Source organism: Odontesthes bonariensis, chromosome 8 (assembly GCF_027942865.1).
Source record: "Odontesthes bonariensis isolate fOdoBon6 chromosome 8, fOdoBon6.hap1, whole genome shotgun sequence".
In the NCBI taxonomy this organism is placed as follows: domain Eukaryota; kingdom Metazoa; phylum Chordata; class Actinopteri; order Atheriniformes; family Atherinopsidae; genus Odontesthes; species Odontesthes bonariensis.
In genome coordinates this window covers 16,221,907-16,234,847 of record NC_134513.1, presented here as the reverse complement: position 1 = coordinate 16,234,847, position 12,941 = coordinate 16,221,907, and the positions used below count along the sequence as shown (strand labels likewise).

The following is a 12,941-nucleotide window of genomic DNA, read 5'->3' as shown; positions in this document are numbered from 1 at the left end:
GGCTAAATACAGCTCATCCAACTCTGAGGTGTTCTCTGACATCACTTGTGGTGTTGTTAATGACGCCATTGTAAAAATGAGAAATGGTCAAATTGACTGTGATATGATCATCTTCAACAAAGGAGACAATGACAGAAAGGACTGGAGTCCTGTTATGATCTGGGTAACTGAGCCTGGTGGATTAGGCAACCATGAACTGAAATATCGCCCGTCTGAATCCACCTATTTCATGTGAGGTTCATGTGAATACCTAAAATATATGGCTACTTTGGCTTTATGTGGAAATAAATTTAGGTCAATTATTGTGACAGTGTAACAAATATAGTAATTACTTATTTTTTTGCACAAATTAAGGACTGAGTCTTGTCCTTTCTATATGAACGTACAATATCATCACCATTAGCCCTCGTAAAATCATGACACTGGGCACTGCAAACTCTTCCAATTGGTACTCAAACTGCTTGATTAGTCCCTACAAGAACGTGACAGAAGCGTAAACACATTTTGATAGTATCGATTCAATTGGAAACGCAACAAAAGTATTGAACAAATCTGTTTTGCTTTCATTTCTTTATCTCTAACGACGACATATGCGCAGAAAGTGTTTTTCGTCTCCTTCCCTCTGGCAGAATGTAAAAAATTTGCTGCCTTCTGCGGGGTAAAAATAACAATGTATTTGCATTTTAAAGATGGAAACTATGCATGCGTTGGTTTAAGAACAGAACGGGAAAACTAGATGCGATCGCAGGTGTTGCCTAAAGATGCACGCGAGAACATAAATTATTGCCGGTTGTGAACAAGCTAAAAGTTCTCCACTTGCGATCTGATCAGGGGTGGAGCAGCGATTTTAAATGTATTACAGGGGGGGGCACATGAGCTCTACATCAAGCCCATAGACACGACGCTGAAGTTGGCACCTGATTCGCGAATTAAAAGGATGGGCATAAAGGGCCATTTCACTGCATTTTTTTGAATTTTGATCGCCCTAAACTGGGTCCTGTATGGAAACTACAATAGTTACACTGCTCAAATCTGGATGGAATTGTTCTAAAGAGGCTATAGATTCATTAAAACCTTGTTTTGGATTTGTGAAACCTTTTTCTGATTTGTACAAATGCAGAACAGGGCCATTTTACTGCATTTTTTTGGCATTTTGATCGCCCTAAACTAGGTCCTGTATGGAAACTACAATAGTTAGACTGCTCAAATCTGGATGGAATTATTCTAAAGAGGGTACAGAGTCTTTAAAACATATTTTATGATTTGTTAAAACTTTATTTGGTCATTGAAAATTCAAAAAGGTGAAATCATCTTGCTGTAAAAGTGGGGGTGTCGAAACACCCCCACCCCCCACGGGTGCGACGCCCATGGATCTGATCACCCGGAACCCATTACCACCAGGTCTGAACAGGGCCAGAGATTCAGGCCTTTTTTTTAATGGTCACTGAAAACACGATGATAAGTGTCATATAATATTAAATCCACCTTTTTACTCGCTACCACAGCTCCATGATGAATATTACTTCAGCTGTTAAAGAGCACTTCTGCAGCAGCCTCTGTGCTGTTGGGTTAAAGGGTGAACTGGCTGAAGACACGCCTTCACTTTCCATGGCGGTTCATTTCGCACGGCCCTCCCAAAACACCTTGTCAGTGAGCAGATTAGTTCCCTGAGGGTGTCCTTTCAGACAAACACACACTCTGCCTTAAGTCTCTTTTTTAAACTCAAACACAAAGCATTTTCTCTTGTACAAATCAGGGGGTGGGATTCTCTACCGACAGAAAACAGACACATGTGGGTCGTAAACAAGCATTCGGCTGCGTCAACTCCTTACTGCCAATAAAGGATTGATGAAACCAACTCAATATGCACGACAGTTCTGAGTCTGTCATTAGAGTAGTTGCCAAGAAACACTTCCAAGAAAGTACCAATGAGGTCTCGTAGATGAGGAGAAAGAGCAGCAGAATGACAGAATTCCGACTTAGTCATTCACATGCTCCATTTAACAATTCAACTGTGGCTGTGGAGCTAACTGTTATGTAATGCTACTTAATTTGTTTCAATGGCTTTGGGATTGATATCTAGGTGTAACATCAAGTTCAAGTGTTACACTCTCCTAATTAGTCAAATGTTGCATGTTTCGTATCAGCTTTCCTTTTGACGTCAACAAAAGTTCGAGGAGGGAGTGAAAAAAAACAAACCCACACAGCCAAACGCCTCCAATTTTATCAAAAATGTAGCTGAGAGTCAGACTCTGGAATCTGGCAAGAAAGGAAACGCATATTGATTTCCGATGGAAGTCACAGACTGGCCTTCCAAATCTAAGAAACTGGGGGTCACGAAAATGATGAGTTTGAACTGTGAGACAAATACACATAAAGTAGATATATTGGCTCTTGTCACATTGATTAACATGAAAAATTCTCATCCTCAAAAAATACAAAGCATAGATTTAATAATGTATGTTTGTGCATCTTCTCCTGTTATCCGTTGGGGTGTTATGTAAACCTACAACACTGCTTTCTTTGTTTAAACATCAACCTCATAGTCCTTTTCATTCCGCCACCTGTAGACAGTGAGGAGGAGGAATGATGTAATCGCAGCGCATGAAACCAAAGCTGACTCCGCTGCTCTGTTTTTAGCTACTCAATATTTTGAAGAGAAGTCTAGTATTTATTACAATTTATGAGAGCTAAAAATATTGGCACGGGAGATTTCAATCAATGAATGTAAAACTAACGCAGGGCAAACAAACAGAATATGCATGACAATAACCCTAATCTCTGTGTGCTGCTGTGATAGCGGTGCACGGTGATAATTGCATGAAAAATTCATGCCAGTGTAGCAGGTGTTCTACATAATAGTCTAATGTTAAAATATTTAATAAAAAAGCAAAAATATGAGCATTTGATTGCTCATCACAACGAAACCTTTTGAAGTTCTGTGTATGCATGCAGAGTTGTTTGTGGGTCTGCAGTAGCATTTAAACAATGGCCACAAAGTAGTTTAATTATTCATGAAGATTAAATAGATAAACGAGCTACAAGTTCATATATTTAATACTAATACATACCTTTTTCCATAAGTGATGTACTTCTTAGTAGTGATTACATATCCTGCAGTAGTCAATGGTCAGAGCGCTCTCGGTTTTGGAAAGTCAAGCTGGGGGCTGATGAGCTAACCAAGCTAGTAGCTGCTCAAAGCAGGGACAATAGACAAAAGAGCTACATTCACCCTTTAAAACAACGATTTAGGTGGAGTCTTACGCCATTTAATTTTGGACACAGATACATTTGCACTATGTTTCCACTGCCAAAGAAAAAACAACCGTCGTATGCTAATGTGAATTGTGTGGGAAAAATCTACGATTTAGCATTCAGATTAACCAGTGCAAGTTTATTATGTTTGGGTTGTTGCTCTTCCTCGTTTGAGCAGCTGCTAGCCCCTCAGCCCCAGCCCATGCATCTCTAAAGGGTGATCCTTCTGTTTGCTTTTTACTGCAGGTAAGAGGTCATATTCACCATAAACAATTATCTAATAAAGCTATACAGAGTATGCTGAAATTGGTCGCATTGTGTAGATATTTTAAACCCCTTTATGACACCACTGAACCGCAACTTGAGACGCACACTACTGTTGTACAACATAAGTTCTGTAAGCGGTTTTGGGCTTGTTTTGTAGGAACACTGTTGTTTGCGTTGGGCTTGATTTCATGGATATCAGGCCGCTTGTTTCTGTCACAAGATCTGGCAACACCGGGTCCGGCTGAGTTCGTTGCAGAACAAGAAGACTGCTGTAAAAAGAAGACAAACCTTTGGGGCAATAGAGGAAAAACTCCTCAGTGTTTTGCGGGACATGGATATGATCAAATTTCCGAATATATATGCATACATATCAAGTGGCTGTAAGATACAGACGATTAAAAGTGCAACACAAACTTTATTTAACTTGTAATGAATAGAATATTTTGCATGTGAATAAATTTGTTTGGAGCCCTGACACTATGAAATGTTAAAACTGATCTAGGAAAACATGCAACTTAATAAATCAAATGCAAAGCGGGACAAATTGAAATTTGTAACTGAGACACTGCTTTTCTGAGCCTTTAATGCAGAAATTCACACATAACATTGTGCTGCAGGGGCTGGAACTCTTAGGCAATGTGACCTCCAGTCACACCCTGCTCAGTGATGTCACAGCAGGTGTTTGCCTCTGACAGCAGAGATTAGACAGCAGCAGCAGGTTTCATCCTGTCCAACCATCAGTCAAAGCTGACATACTGCGTGTGACATCGTGAATGCTTTTGTGTATTTTCTTTTCTTTTTCCTTTCATTTCCATTTAAACAAGATGACGTCATTGCTGGCAGTCAATGACTCTCGTGTGCCAATAAGGGAATGACTTGCTGTCCATTACTCAAAATTCGCCTGCAGCCCAGCCGAGCTTAGCAGAGCCCCTGTTCATCTCTGATGGTAGGCATCGGAAAGTGTGAACTATTCCAAAACTGTTGTTCATGTAATGATTAATGCTGCAACAGAATAGGATGATAGAATGACTTGTGTCTGTGTGTTGCTATTTTCTTGCAGCTTTGTTAAATCTAAGCATTCATTCTTTGCTGAACTGCACTCAAACCAGCTCCAGTGGTTAAAAATTAAAATAAAAAAAAAACAGATAAAAACAAGGGAAAGACAAAGATGGCAACTGTAGCCTGTACGTTTACACCTCCTCTATCCCCAGCATGAGGTATACTGCTCTTGTTTTTGGAAAAGTCCCACACATTTCTTTTGTTATCATTCTAAATCTAAATGGGATGTGGGGTATGAAACGCTGAAATCTAAATGTTGTTTTTTTTTTTACAACAGTGTCGCTCGCTGCTGAAATGACATTTCATAGAGCTATGACCCTCCGGGCAGAATTTCTGGATCTAAAGATATATGCTCAAATGATCAACATCATGCAGGATTCTGTGTTTGACACACATTCCACAGCCCTCTATAAATAACCCTTATATCCTGGCAGTGTTGACTCTTGTTTTTGTTATCGGTGCAAAAATCTGCTCATTTTGAAGTGAGTTGATGATATCTGTTCTCAAACGCAGGCTCCAAAATTAGAAAATGAAGTTGCTGAAAACTGTACAATTCAAACTATAAAAATAGACTGAACAGAAACTTTAAGGAAACTCCTAGGACTTGTTTCAGTGTGAGCTGTTATGTGTTTCTGTGAATGAAAGTGAGGTAACAAGTGGGGGTTAGTGTGTGTTTAAAGTGTTGGAGAGCCCCAGACGCAGCGGTGCGCCCTTACCCGCGCTGCCCTGGAGGAGTAGGGATCTTCGAATAGATTCCAGATCACCGGCTGCCACTTCCTCCACAGGCTGACATTCCCGTCGGCAGCCACGTCCTCAATGCCGAGCCTTTTGCCTATCTCGTCGTCCTCGTCCCCGTTGTCCACGTTGAGTTCAAAAACGTCCAGAGCCTCCTCCGCGTCCCGGTGCTGCCGGTATGTCATCCAACAGCAGGGCTCCACGTCCGTCTCATCGATGCCCCAGAAGGAAAGCTCTTCCTCGAAGAGCGGTCCGCACACATCCGCCGGGCAGTGGAGCTTCCCGGTGCGATAGTAGTTGAGCACGTAGGCGAAGACACCCGGGTGGCGGTCGAAGAAGTACTCGTTCGTCCGCGCGTTGTACTCGATGAAGCCGGGGACTTGTTGCAGCTGATCCAGCACGGAGTCGATGTCCGAGTCGGAGGCGAGCAGGGCCAGTCGCGTCCCCGGAAGGGTCTTCAGGGTGGTTTTGTAGGTTTCGTGCCTGGTGCCCCCGACGTTGAGGATTATCCTCTCGTTATCGTCAAACTTGCCCATCGCTCTGTATCAGACATGACTTGATGGAAAGCGGGGGAAGTTGGTGAGTGCAGTCCTGAGGCAACGGCGAGCCCGACGCGCACACACCCACCACAGTCCTTTTCAAAGAGGCTCCACGGTTTTGGTCGTGGTGCGCAGCATCTCCGCTCGCGTTCATTCGTCGCTTCCGTGGCTGTTTTGAGGGCCGAGAATGATGCCCATCCTTGTTTGGGGAAGATTCCAGAGAGATTATAAGGGCGTCAATTTGTATTCCGCGCTCCGCTCCGAAGGTCGGCGCTGCCGTGGAGTGTTGAATGATCTCAACCGGTGGCACCAAACAGACTGAGCTGCTGCTACTGTTGCGCTTCTCCGGCGTCCTTGCCCTCTCCAAGACGCACGGCCGCTCGTCAGCGTCGGACACGTTACTTAAAAATGTGCAACGCAGTTCTTAAAAATCCTCTCTAAAAGCGATACCTGTGTCATTGCAGTGGATCAGAAAAGTAACTCATCACTTACATCTTCTGTAAGAAAAAACTCCACGCCGTCGTCTCGTTGTTTGTTGCGGGAAATCAAGGGCCAGCTTCAGTGAATTTGATGAGCGCCCCTCCTCAGTCTTGGCTTTGGTTCAGCAAAAATAACGTAAAGAGGAAATTTCCACCCCCGAGAGAGGGACATCTTTCGTTTTAATCACTAGAGTAAAAGATGAAAAGCTGTAACAGAAACCTTCCAAACCTTCAACAGGTTTTTTCTTTTCTTTTCTTGAAGTGGACCTGAGTGTTATGATTATTACAGGATTGAGGACATTAATCTATTCTTGTTTGCAAGATGTTTCACACAAAAGTTTTCCCCGCATTTTCACAAGATGAGAGAACGTCACTGCTTTGTGTTTTTCAAGCATTATTATCCTTTTTTTGCGCATTTTCTTCGGCACATATAGCCAAAATAAGGCCTAAGTTTGTTTTGTTTTATTAATCTTCTATAGCACATTCTAGCATCACCACCGACGTCACTCTGAACGAGAAATCATTATCCCTAACAGCAAGTGGTTATTGCGTGTACGTATATTTGCCTGATACTTTAATAAAGTAGCAATAAAGCAGGAGTAATCTCTTTTTGTTGAGGTTAGATTCTTATGTTTATCTATATTCACTCAAAAATGAAACTATAGACTACTCTATCACGACTATATGTTTCTAGTTAAATATATATCTGATATATATCTGATATGCATATATATATATAAGCTGCGGGACCAAATGTCTTACTTCACATTTGATGTTTTTTCAACTATAATGCATACTATATTGATGTCTCTATGGATAATGTTTAGGGCAGCATATTCAAAAAAATGTACACATGGTAGGACTCAACACCTCAGTCCAAGGAAATTTGGGAGATGCTGAGTCAGTGTGTAGTTTATGCAGGAAAAGGTTAAGAAATGATCAATTTTCTGTTCAGTCAAGATTTTGTTATTTAATTCACTGTGGACTTCGCAATCTCTTCCTTACCTCAGCTCCTAACCTCGTGAGTCAGAGGAGATCCTGCAGATGTTGTAACCAGTGTGACCTCCAGCCACACCCAATGAGTGACATAAGAGAGTGTGTTTTGCAGTGGCGTGCACAGGGGGGGGGGGGTCGCCCCCCTTGTGCCCTCTCGGGAGCCAAAATGTGTGCTAAAGTGCCCTCTCGGGAGCCAAAATGTGTGCTAAAGTGCCCTCTCGGGAGCCAAAACGTGTGCTAAAGTGCCCTCTCGGGAGCCAAAATGCGTGCTAAAGTGCCCTCTCGGGAGCCAAAACGTGTGCTAAAGTGCCCTCTCTGGAGCCAAAATGCGTGCTAAAATGCCCTCTTGGCAGCCAAAACGTGTGTTAAAATGTCCTATTTTACTGTCGTTCCACTTGCCACATATGGGCACAAAGACTTGAGACTAGTCGTCGTCGTTCATCATAGTTTGTTTCTTTTGAGTTGTCAAATAACTAGTTTAAATGTGTTTTGTTCCCTGTGTGATTTTTATCACAGAGCCCTCTTGGGTGAAGAAAACACATTAAACTCCAGAAGACTATTAGGACAAAGAAATACCATGACTCATTACCTTTTGCAATGACTTTTATGTTGGACCCTTTGTTGATCTATATTGAGCCAGAACTATATGTCACAGAACCAGTTTGGATTATCTGGATCTAATATGGTGTTAAAATGCCCTAGAAAACAGGAAATTCCTCAACCCAAAACTCAGTTTGGTAGCTCTTCTTTTTCATGTGTGGCCATAAGTCAGTGGAATGTCCGTCCCACAGAAATGATCTCATGTATAAATCCCCACACATTCTCATGCTTATCAAAGCGCTGGTTATTAAGTAAGCACGCTTGCACACATTGAGTGATATGTGAGTGTGTATATGTCTGGTTGCTGGTGTGTGTAATGAGTGTGGTTGTTGGGGGAGGATGGGGAAGGGGAAAGTTGGACTGTTATCTGTGTGTGGGCTTGTGTTTGAATGTGTGATGAGAGTAAGAGAGAGTATGTGCTGTTGATCCCTATTGTGCACTTCATGATTTTGGCGCCCTTGTTTCCTGTTTTCTTTTCTCTTTTTTCTTTTTTTCCAGTGTATTTTGTCTATTTTTTAAAATATTATGGTCTGCTTATTACTTTTATCCGTCACATTTTACAATCTTAATCTGTTTTTACCTTACTTGCCCAGGGACTACAGGTGGAAATTAGCAAATGTTGCTACAACCTGGCACAAGGCATCTCTTCTCTCGCGATTAATGCTTTGGTGCATTGTCCCTGTTTTAAATAAATGAGAAATGGCATCTACTTAATTGAAAATGTCCTGGGGGAAGACCCCCAGACCCCCTAGGGATTTATTTCCTTCATACATCCATGTCGCTGTGTTCTTCACAGTCCAATGTTGAAATCCACACAGTTTGCATGAAGGCTGATTCTAACAGCAAACTAACCTGAATAGTCGGTCTATTTAAGTCTGTTTTAAGGCTATATAATGTGCCATTTGTATAACATTGAAAACGTGTCTAAAGTGAGGACGGGCTATATGTGCCCTTTTTTTTCTTTCCGCCCCTGCCCTTCTGTGCACGCCACTTGTGCTTTGCCTCCTACAACGGTAATTAGATAATAGCAGCAGGTTGGACCCTGCTGACTGAAACTTCTAGATCTAAAAAGTCCATCTTCTCCCAACGTCAACTAAACGTGGTCTGTGCCCGAATTTCCAAGTTTAATAAGATCAAAAATTAGTCTGATGTAGGACAATTAATGATTGGAAGGATAAATAGTTATTATAGAGAGTCATTCAATGAATTGCTGTAGGCTTCTTGTCCCTGTCCTTGTTGCAGCAGAGTTAAGGAAGCCATTTGATCACCATGTTGCACTGAGGATGGGCAGAGTTTTCCATTATGTTGTGCAGCTTATGCAGAGTTCTTCTATTCACAATCCTCTCAAGGGACTCCAGAGCAGTCCACAGCACAGAGCCAGCCTTCTTTTTATCGGTTTGTTAAGTTTCTTTGGGTCACTGGCTCTGATGCTGCTGCCCCAGCAGGTGGCTGTTATGCAGATTGCACTCACTGACCTATTAAAGATGTGCAACATCTTGGTGCAGACACTGAATAACCTAAGCTCCCAAAAGACCTAGCGTCTGCTCTAGCCCTTGTTCTAGACACAAGTGCTGCGCTACCATTTCAGTCAGATGAACACCCAATTATCTTTAGTTCCAACGAGTCCTCCAATCAACACAACCACACGGGTCGTTTGTTCATTCCCTAAAATAGGATTCATTAAGGCATCTTGTATATTACCACCCCTACGAGTGGGAGAGGAAGGGAATATGACTATTATGAGCATTTCCACAATGGAGCGGACGTCATTCCCAAGACTTTCCCTCAATAGAATAGAATTTACGGAACGTTGTGTCATTTGTCTTCAATTCAGTGCTTAAGAAATTTTAAGACATACAGTAATTAAGAAGCCTTTCTTTTAACCAAAATTAGCAAAAACAAAACAAAAAAGAGGTGCTTTTTCCTTATCTAACAGTAAATCTTTTTTTTTTTCTTTTCTTTTTTTTTTAAATGGGTCACCATTTTTGACAAGTTTTCATTCAGGCTGGGAAAGAGGCCACTATTCAGTCAGCACTTGGAGTACTTGGTGGCGTGACATGGAAGAGTGTCCTGGAGAGAGGTTATGGCCCTCTTGAATGCTGCAGACCTCTTCCCGTTCAACAGCTTGAAAAAATAAGAGTTCTTCATTCAGCTGTCTCGATTTTGCCAGTGATGTTGGGTATTGTTTGCTTCCTATTACAGTGCAGCACAAAATGGCTATATTATGAAAGTTTGATTGGCATGCTGTTGCAGCTGTCAGCGCGGCACATAGGCGCTGTATGGATGGGTGTGTGGCAGATTTTGATGTGGTTTCATGATCATGTATTTTCACATTGTCAACTCTGTTCCAGTCCAGACTCTGTTCTTGTTAGACTGCTTTTTTTCTTCTTTGACTGCGGAACAACTCACCCTTTACGCTTCCTAAAATCACGTATGCTTGTTGGAAATTTTTGTCTGTTTGTTTTCTATCTGAGCTCTTTTGTCACCTCCTCTGTTTTAGTCATACATATTGACCTTTTTTTTCCCCTTTTTTTTTTTACCATTCATCAATTACAAGTAGAAATGTTAAAACTTGTAATAATCAGGTTGTGCGCATCAGTGAGACAAGCCAAGCATTGTGACTCCAAGCTAGCACTGACACTGATGGAACAGTCATCCGCTAACAGGATTTGCTGTTAAGTAACTGTCAACCAGAAAGGACCTTCATCTGACAGTCGCCACAGTGTAAGAGGAGGGAAGAGTGACATCCTTAGGGAGTCTCACTCAGCTCAATCAACAAGGAGCCCCAGCGGTGGATTTTTCTCATAATTACATGCATCATTATTCCCTGATGCAAGGCCAGTTTGTAAAGCTGCAACCTCTGAGTGACCTCATTTTTCATTGCCTGTCTTCATTAAATGTGCCGAAAATGTGCCGAAAGACTTCTTTTAAAGTCTGAGTTTAAAAAAAAAATAAAAAATGCTGCAGCCAGAGTTCTGATGAGAACTAACAGGAGAGATCATATTTCTCCAGTTTTAGCTTCTCTTCATTGGCTCCCTGTTAAATTCAGAATAGAATATAAGATTCTTCTCCTCACATATAAAGCTCTTAATGACCGAGCTCCATCATATCTTAAAGGTCTCATTATAAGATATTTTCCTAACAGAGCACTTTTATGAGGTTCCCAGAGTTTCTAAAAGTAGAATGGGAGGCAGAGCCTTCAGTTATCAGGCTCCTCTCTTGTGGAATAAGCTAAAAATAAGCTTTTTAAGACCAGGCTAAAAACTTTCTTTTCTGATAAAGCTTATAGTTAGGGATGGCTCAGGTGATCCTGAAACATCCCATAGTTAAGCTGCTATAGGCCTAGACTGCTGGGGGGCCTCATCTGTCACACCTTTCCTCACTTTACTCTCTTTTTCCCCCGTTTAATTTCTCTAATGATATTTTGCGCATGTGACATTATTGTGGTCATTAACTCGTGTTTCCCTGTTCCAACAGATATCCTTTGAATGGTGTTACAGTGGTTTTTTTCCCTCTTTTCTGTCTTCTCAGACCCCAGCTGGTGGAGGCGGATGGCCACCCTTCCTGAGTCTGGTTCTGCCAGAGGTTTCTCCCTGTTCAAAGGGAGTCGTTCCTTTCCACAGTCGCCTCAGGCACGCTCAGGACGGGAGATTGGACTGAAGACAAGTTTCGGTGCAATCTGTTGGTTTCCTTAGCTAGGAAATAGTTTTTGAATTGGCTCTGTATGAATAAATTGGATTATTTTGAAATTAATTATGATTACAATGAATTGAATTCCAATTGGCTTGAATTGGACTATACTACTTAAGTGCCTTGAGATGACATTTGTTGTAATTTGGCAATATATAAGTAAAACTAAATTGAATTGAAAATGAACAATCGCATGATTTTTTTGATGATCATTTTATATATTTATTACAGTGACAAAATTGCTTGTCATCATTTTAAACTAAATTAACAGGGTCTTAACGGGTGGAAGGAAATGAATCACAATCCCAGTACTGTAATGAATTTGTTCCATGTATTAACATTTTCAGCTGGCAGACACTCAGGAGTGTTCCATTTATAGCGACAGCTGTATTCCCACAGTGATTTTAAGTGGAGGTTAAATTAATGTGTCGAACCCCTGTGATTAAAGATAATTACAGCAGGAAGGACTTTAGCTCACTTTAGTAACATTCACAAAGAAACTGAAAATCCGAGCACTCAGACTTTAGTCACATGCACCAGAATCCTTCTTCTGTGTTGGTATGTGCACAACTTCGGACATATTTGTTTTCTTGTCAGTTGCATTGGTGATTTGTATGAGGATCAGAGAGTGGTGGGGAGATAAGCTGAATCTTAGCACAGACACAGTTTGGATTCCACATCAGCACATACGATAATTGTTTAATTAAGGGAACACCTAAGCTGCATTATTGTACACTTGATGCCTGCTTTAGCCTATCTCATTTACATTTTTACAATGGCAACATTATACATATGTCCAAATAAACCATTAGCAGATTTTTTTCAATGCAACTGTTTCAGGACTATCTTAGACATTAAAGAAATGTGATGAGTCAATAAGGAACTGGCCTTATTGATTGATGCGGTCTCTGCTCTGGCCGCATTTGTTAATGATCAGCGTGTGAGATACAGAAATTCTATAATAAATCAGAGTGGATCTGAATACATGTGGTAGGATAGCAAGAGATATCCTATTTCTTCAATTGGATTTTCTCTATATTTAGCTCAAGGTAACATCTAGAACAGCATTTTAAACTCTTCTCCCTACATGTATGACCCTATTTGGGCTCTTGTGGAGTGCAAACAAGCAACAACTGTGAGTCCCACTACCAGCATGAAATACAGGGCCCATGTGGTTCCTGTAGTGAGGGGCCCAGATGGGGCACCTATGGAAGACGAAGCAGAACGGGCACCAGGAGGGGGCTGCAACTGGGCCCCTGCCTAGCCACCACCTGAGTATGTGTCGGGCTCACATTTAGTGCCTGATGGGAAGCCCTTAATG

At 41.6% G+C, this 12,941-nt stretch overlaps 1 protein-coding gene across 4 annotated transcripts in view; it reads right to left on the bottom strand.

Moving 5' to 3' along the window:
* The window catches only part of kcnc2 (potassium voltage-gated channel, Shaw-related subfamily, member 2), a 114,033-nt gene extending 107,597 nt beyond the window's left edge, over nucleotides 1-6,436 (bottom strand). For all 4 annotated transcript variants that reach the window (XM_075471925.1, XM_075471926.1, XM_075471927.1 and 1 more), the window contains exon 1: nucleotides 5,298-6,436. In XM_075471925.1, the coding sequence (XP_075328040.1) occupies nucleotides 5,298-5,852 (555 nt within the window). In that variant the 5' untranslated portion in view covers nucleotides 5,853-6,436. The remainder of the gene's footprint in view (nucleotides 1-5,297) is intronic.
* Between the last annotated feature and the right edge of the window lie 6,505 nt (nucleotides 6,437-12,941).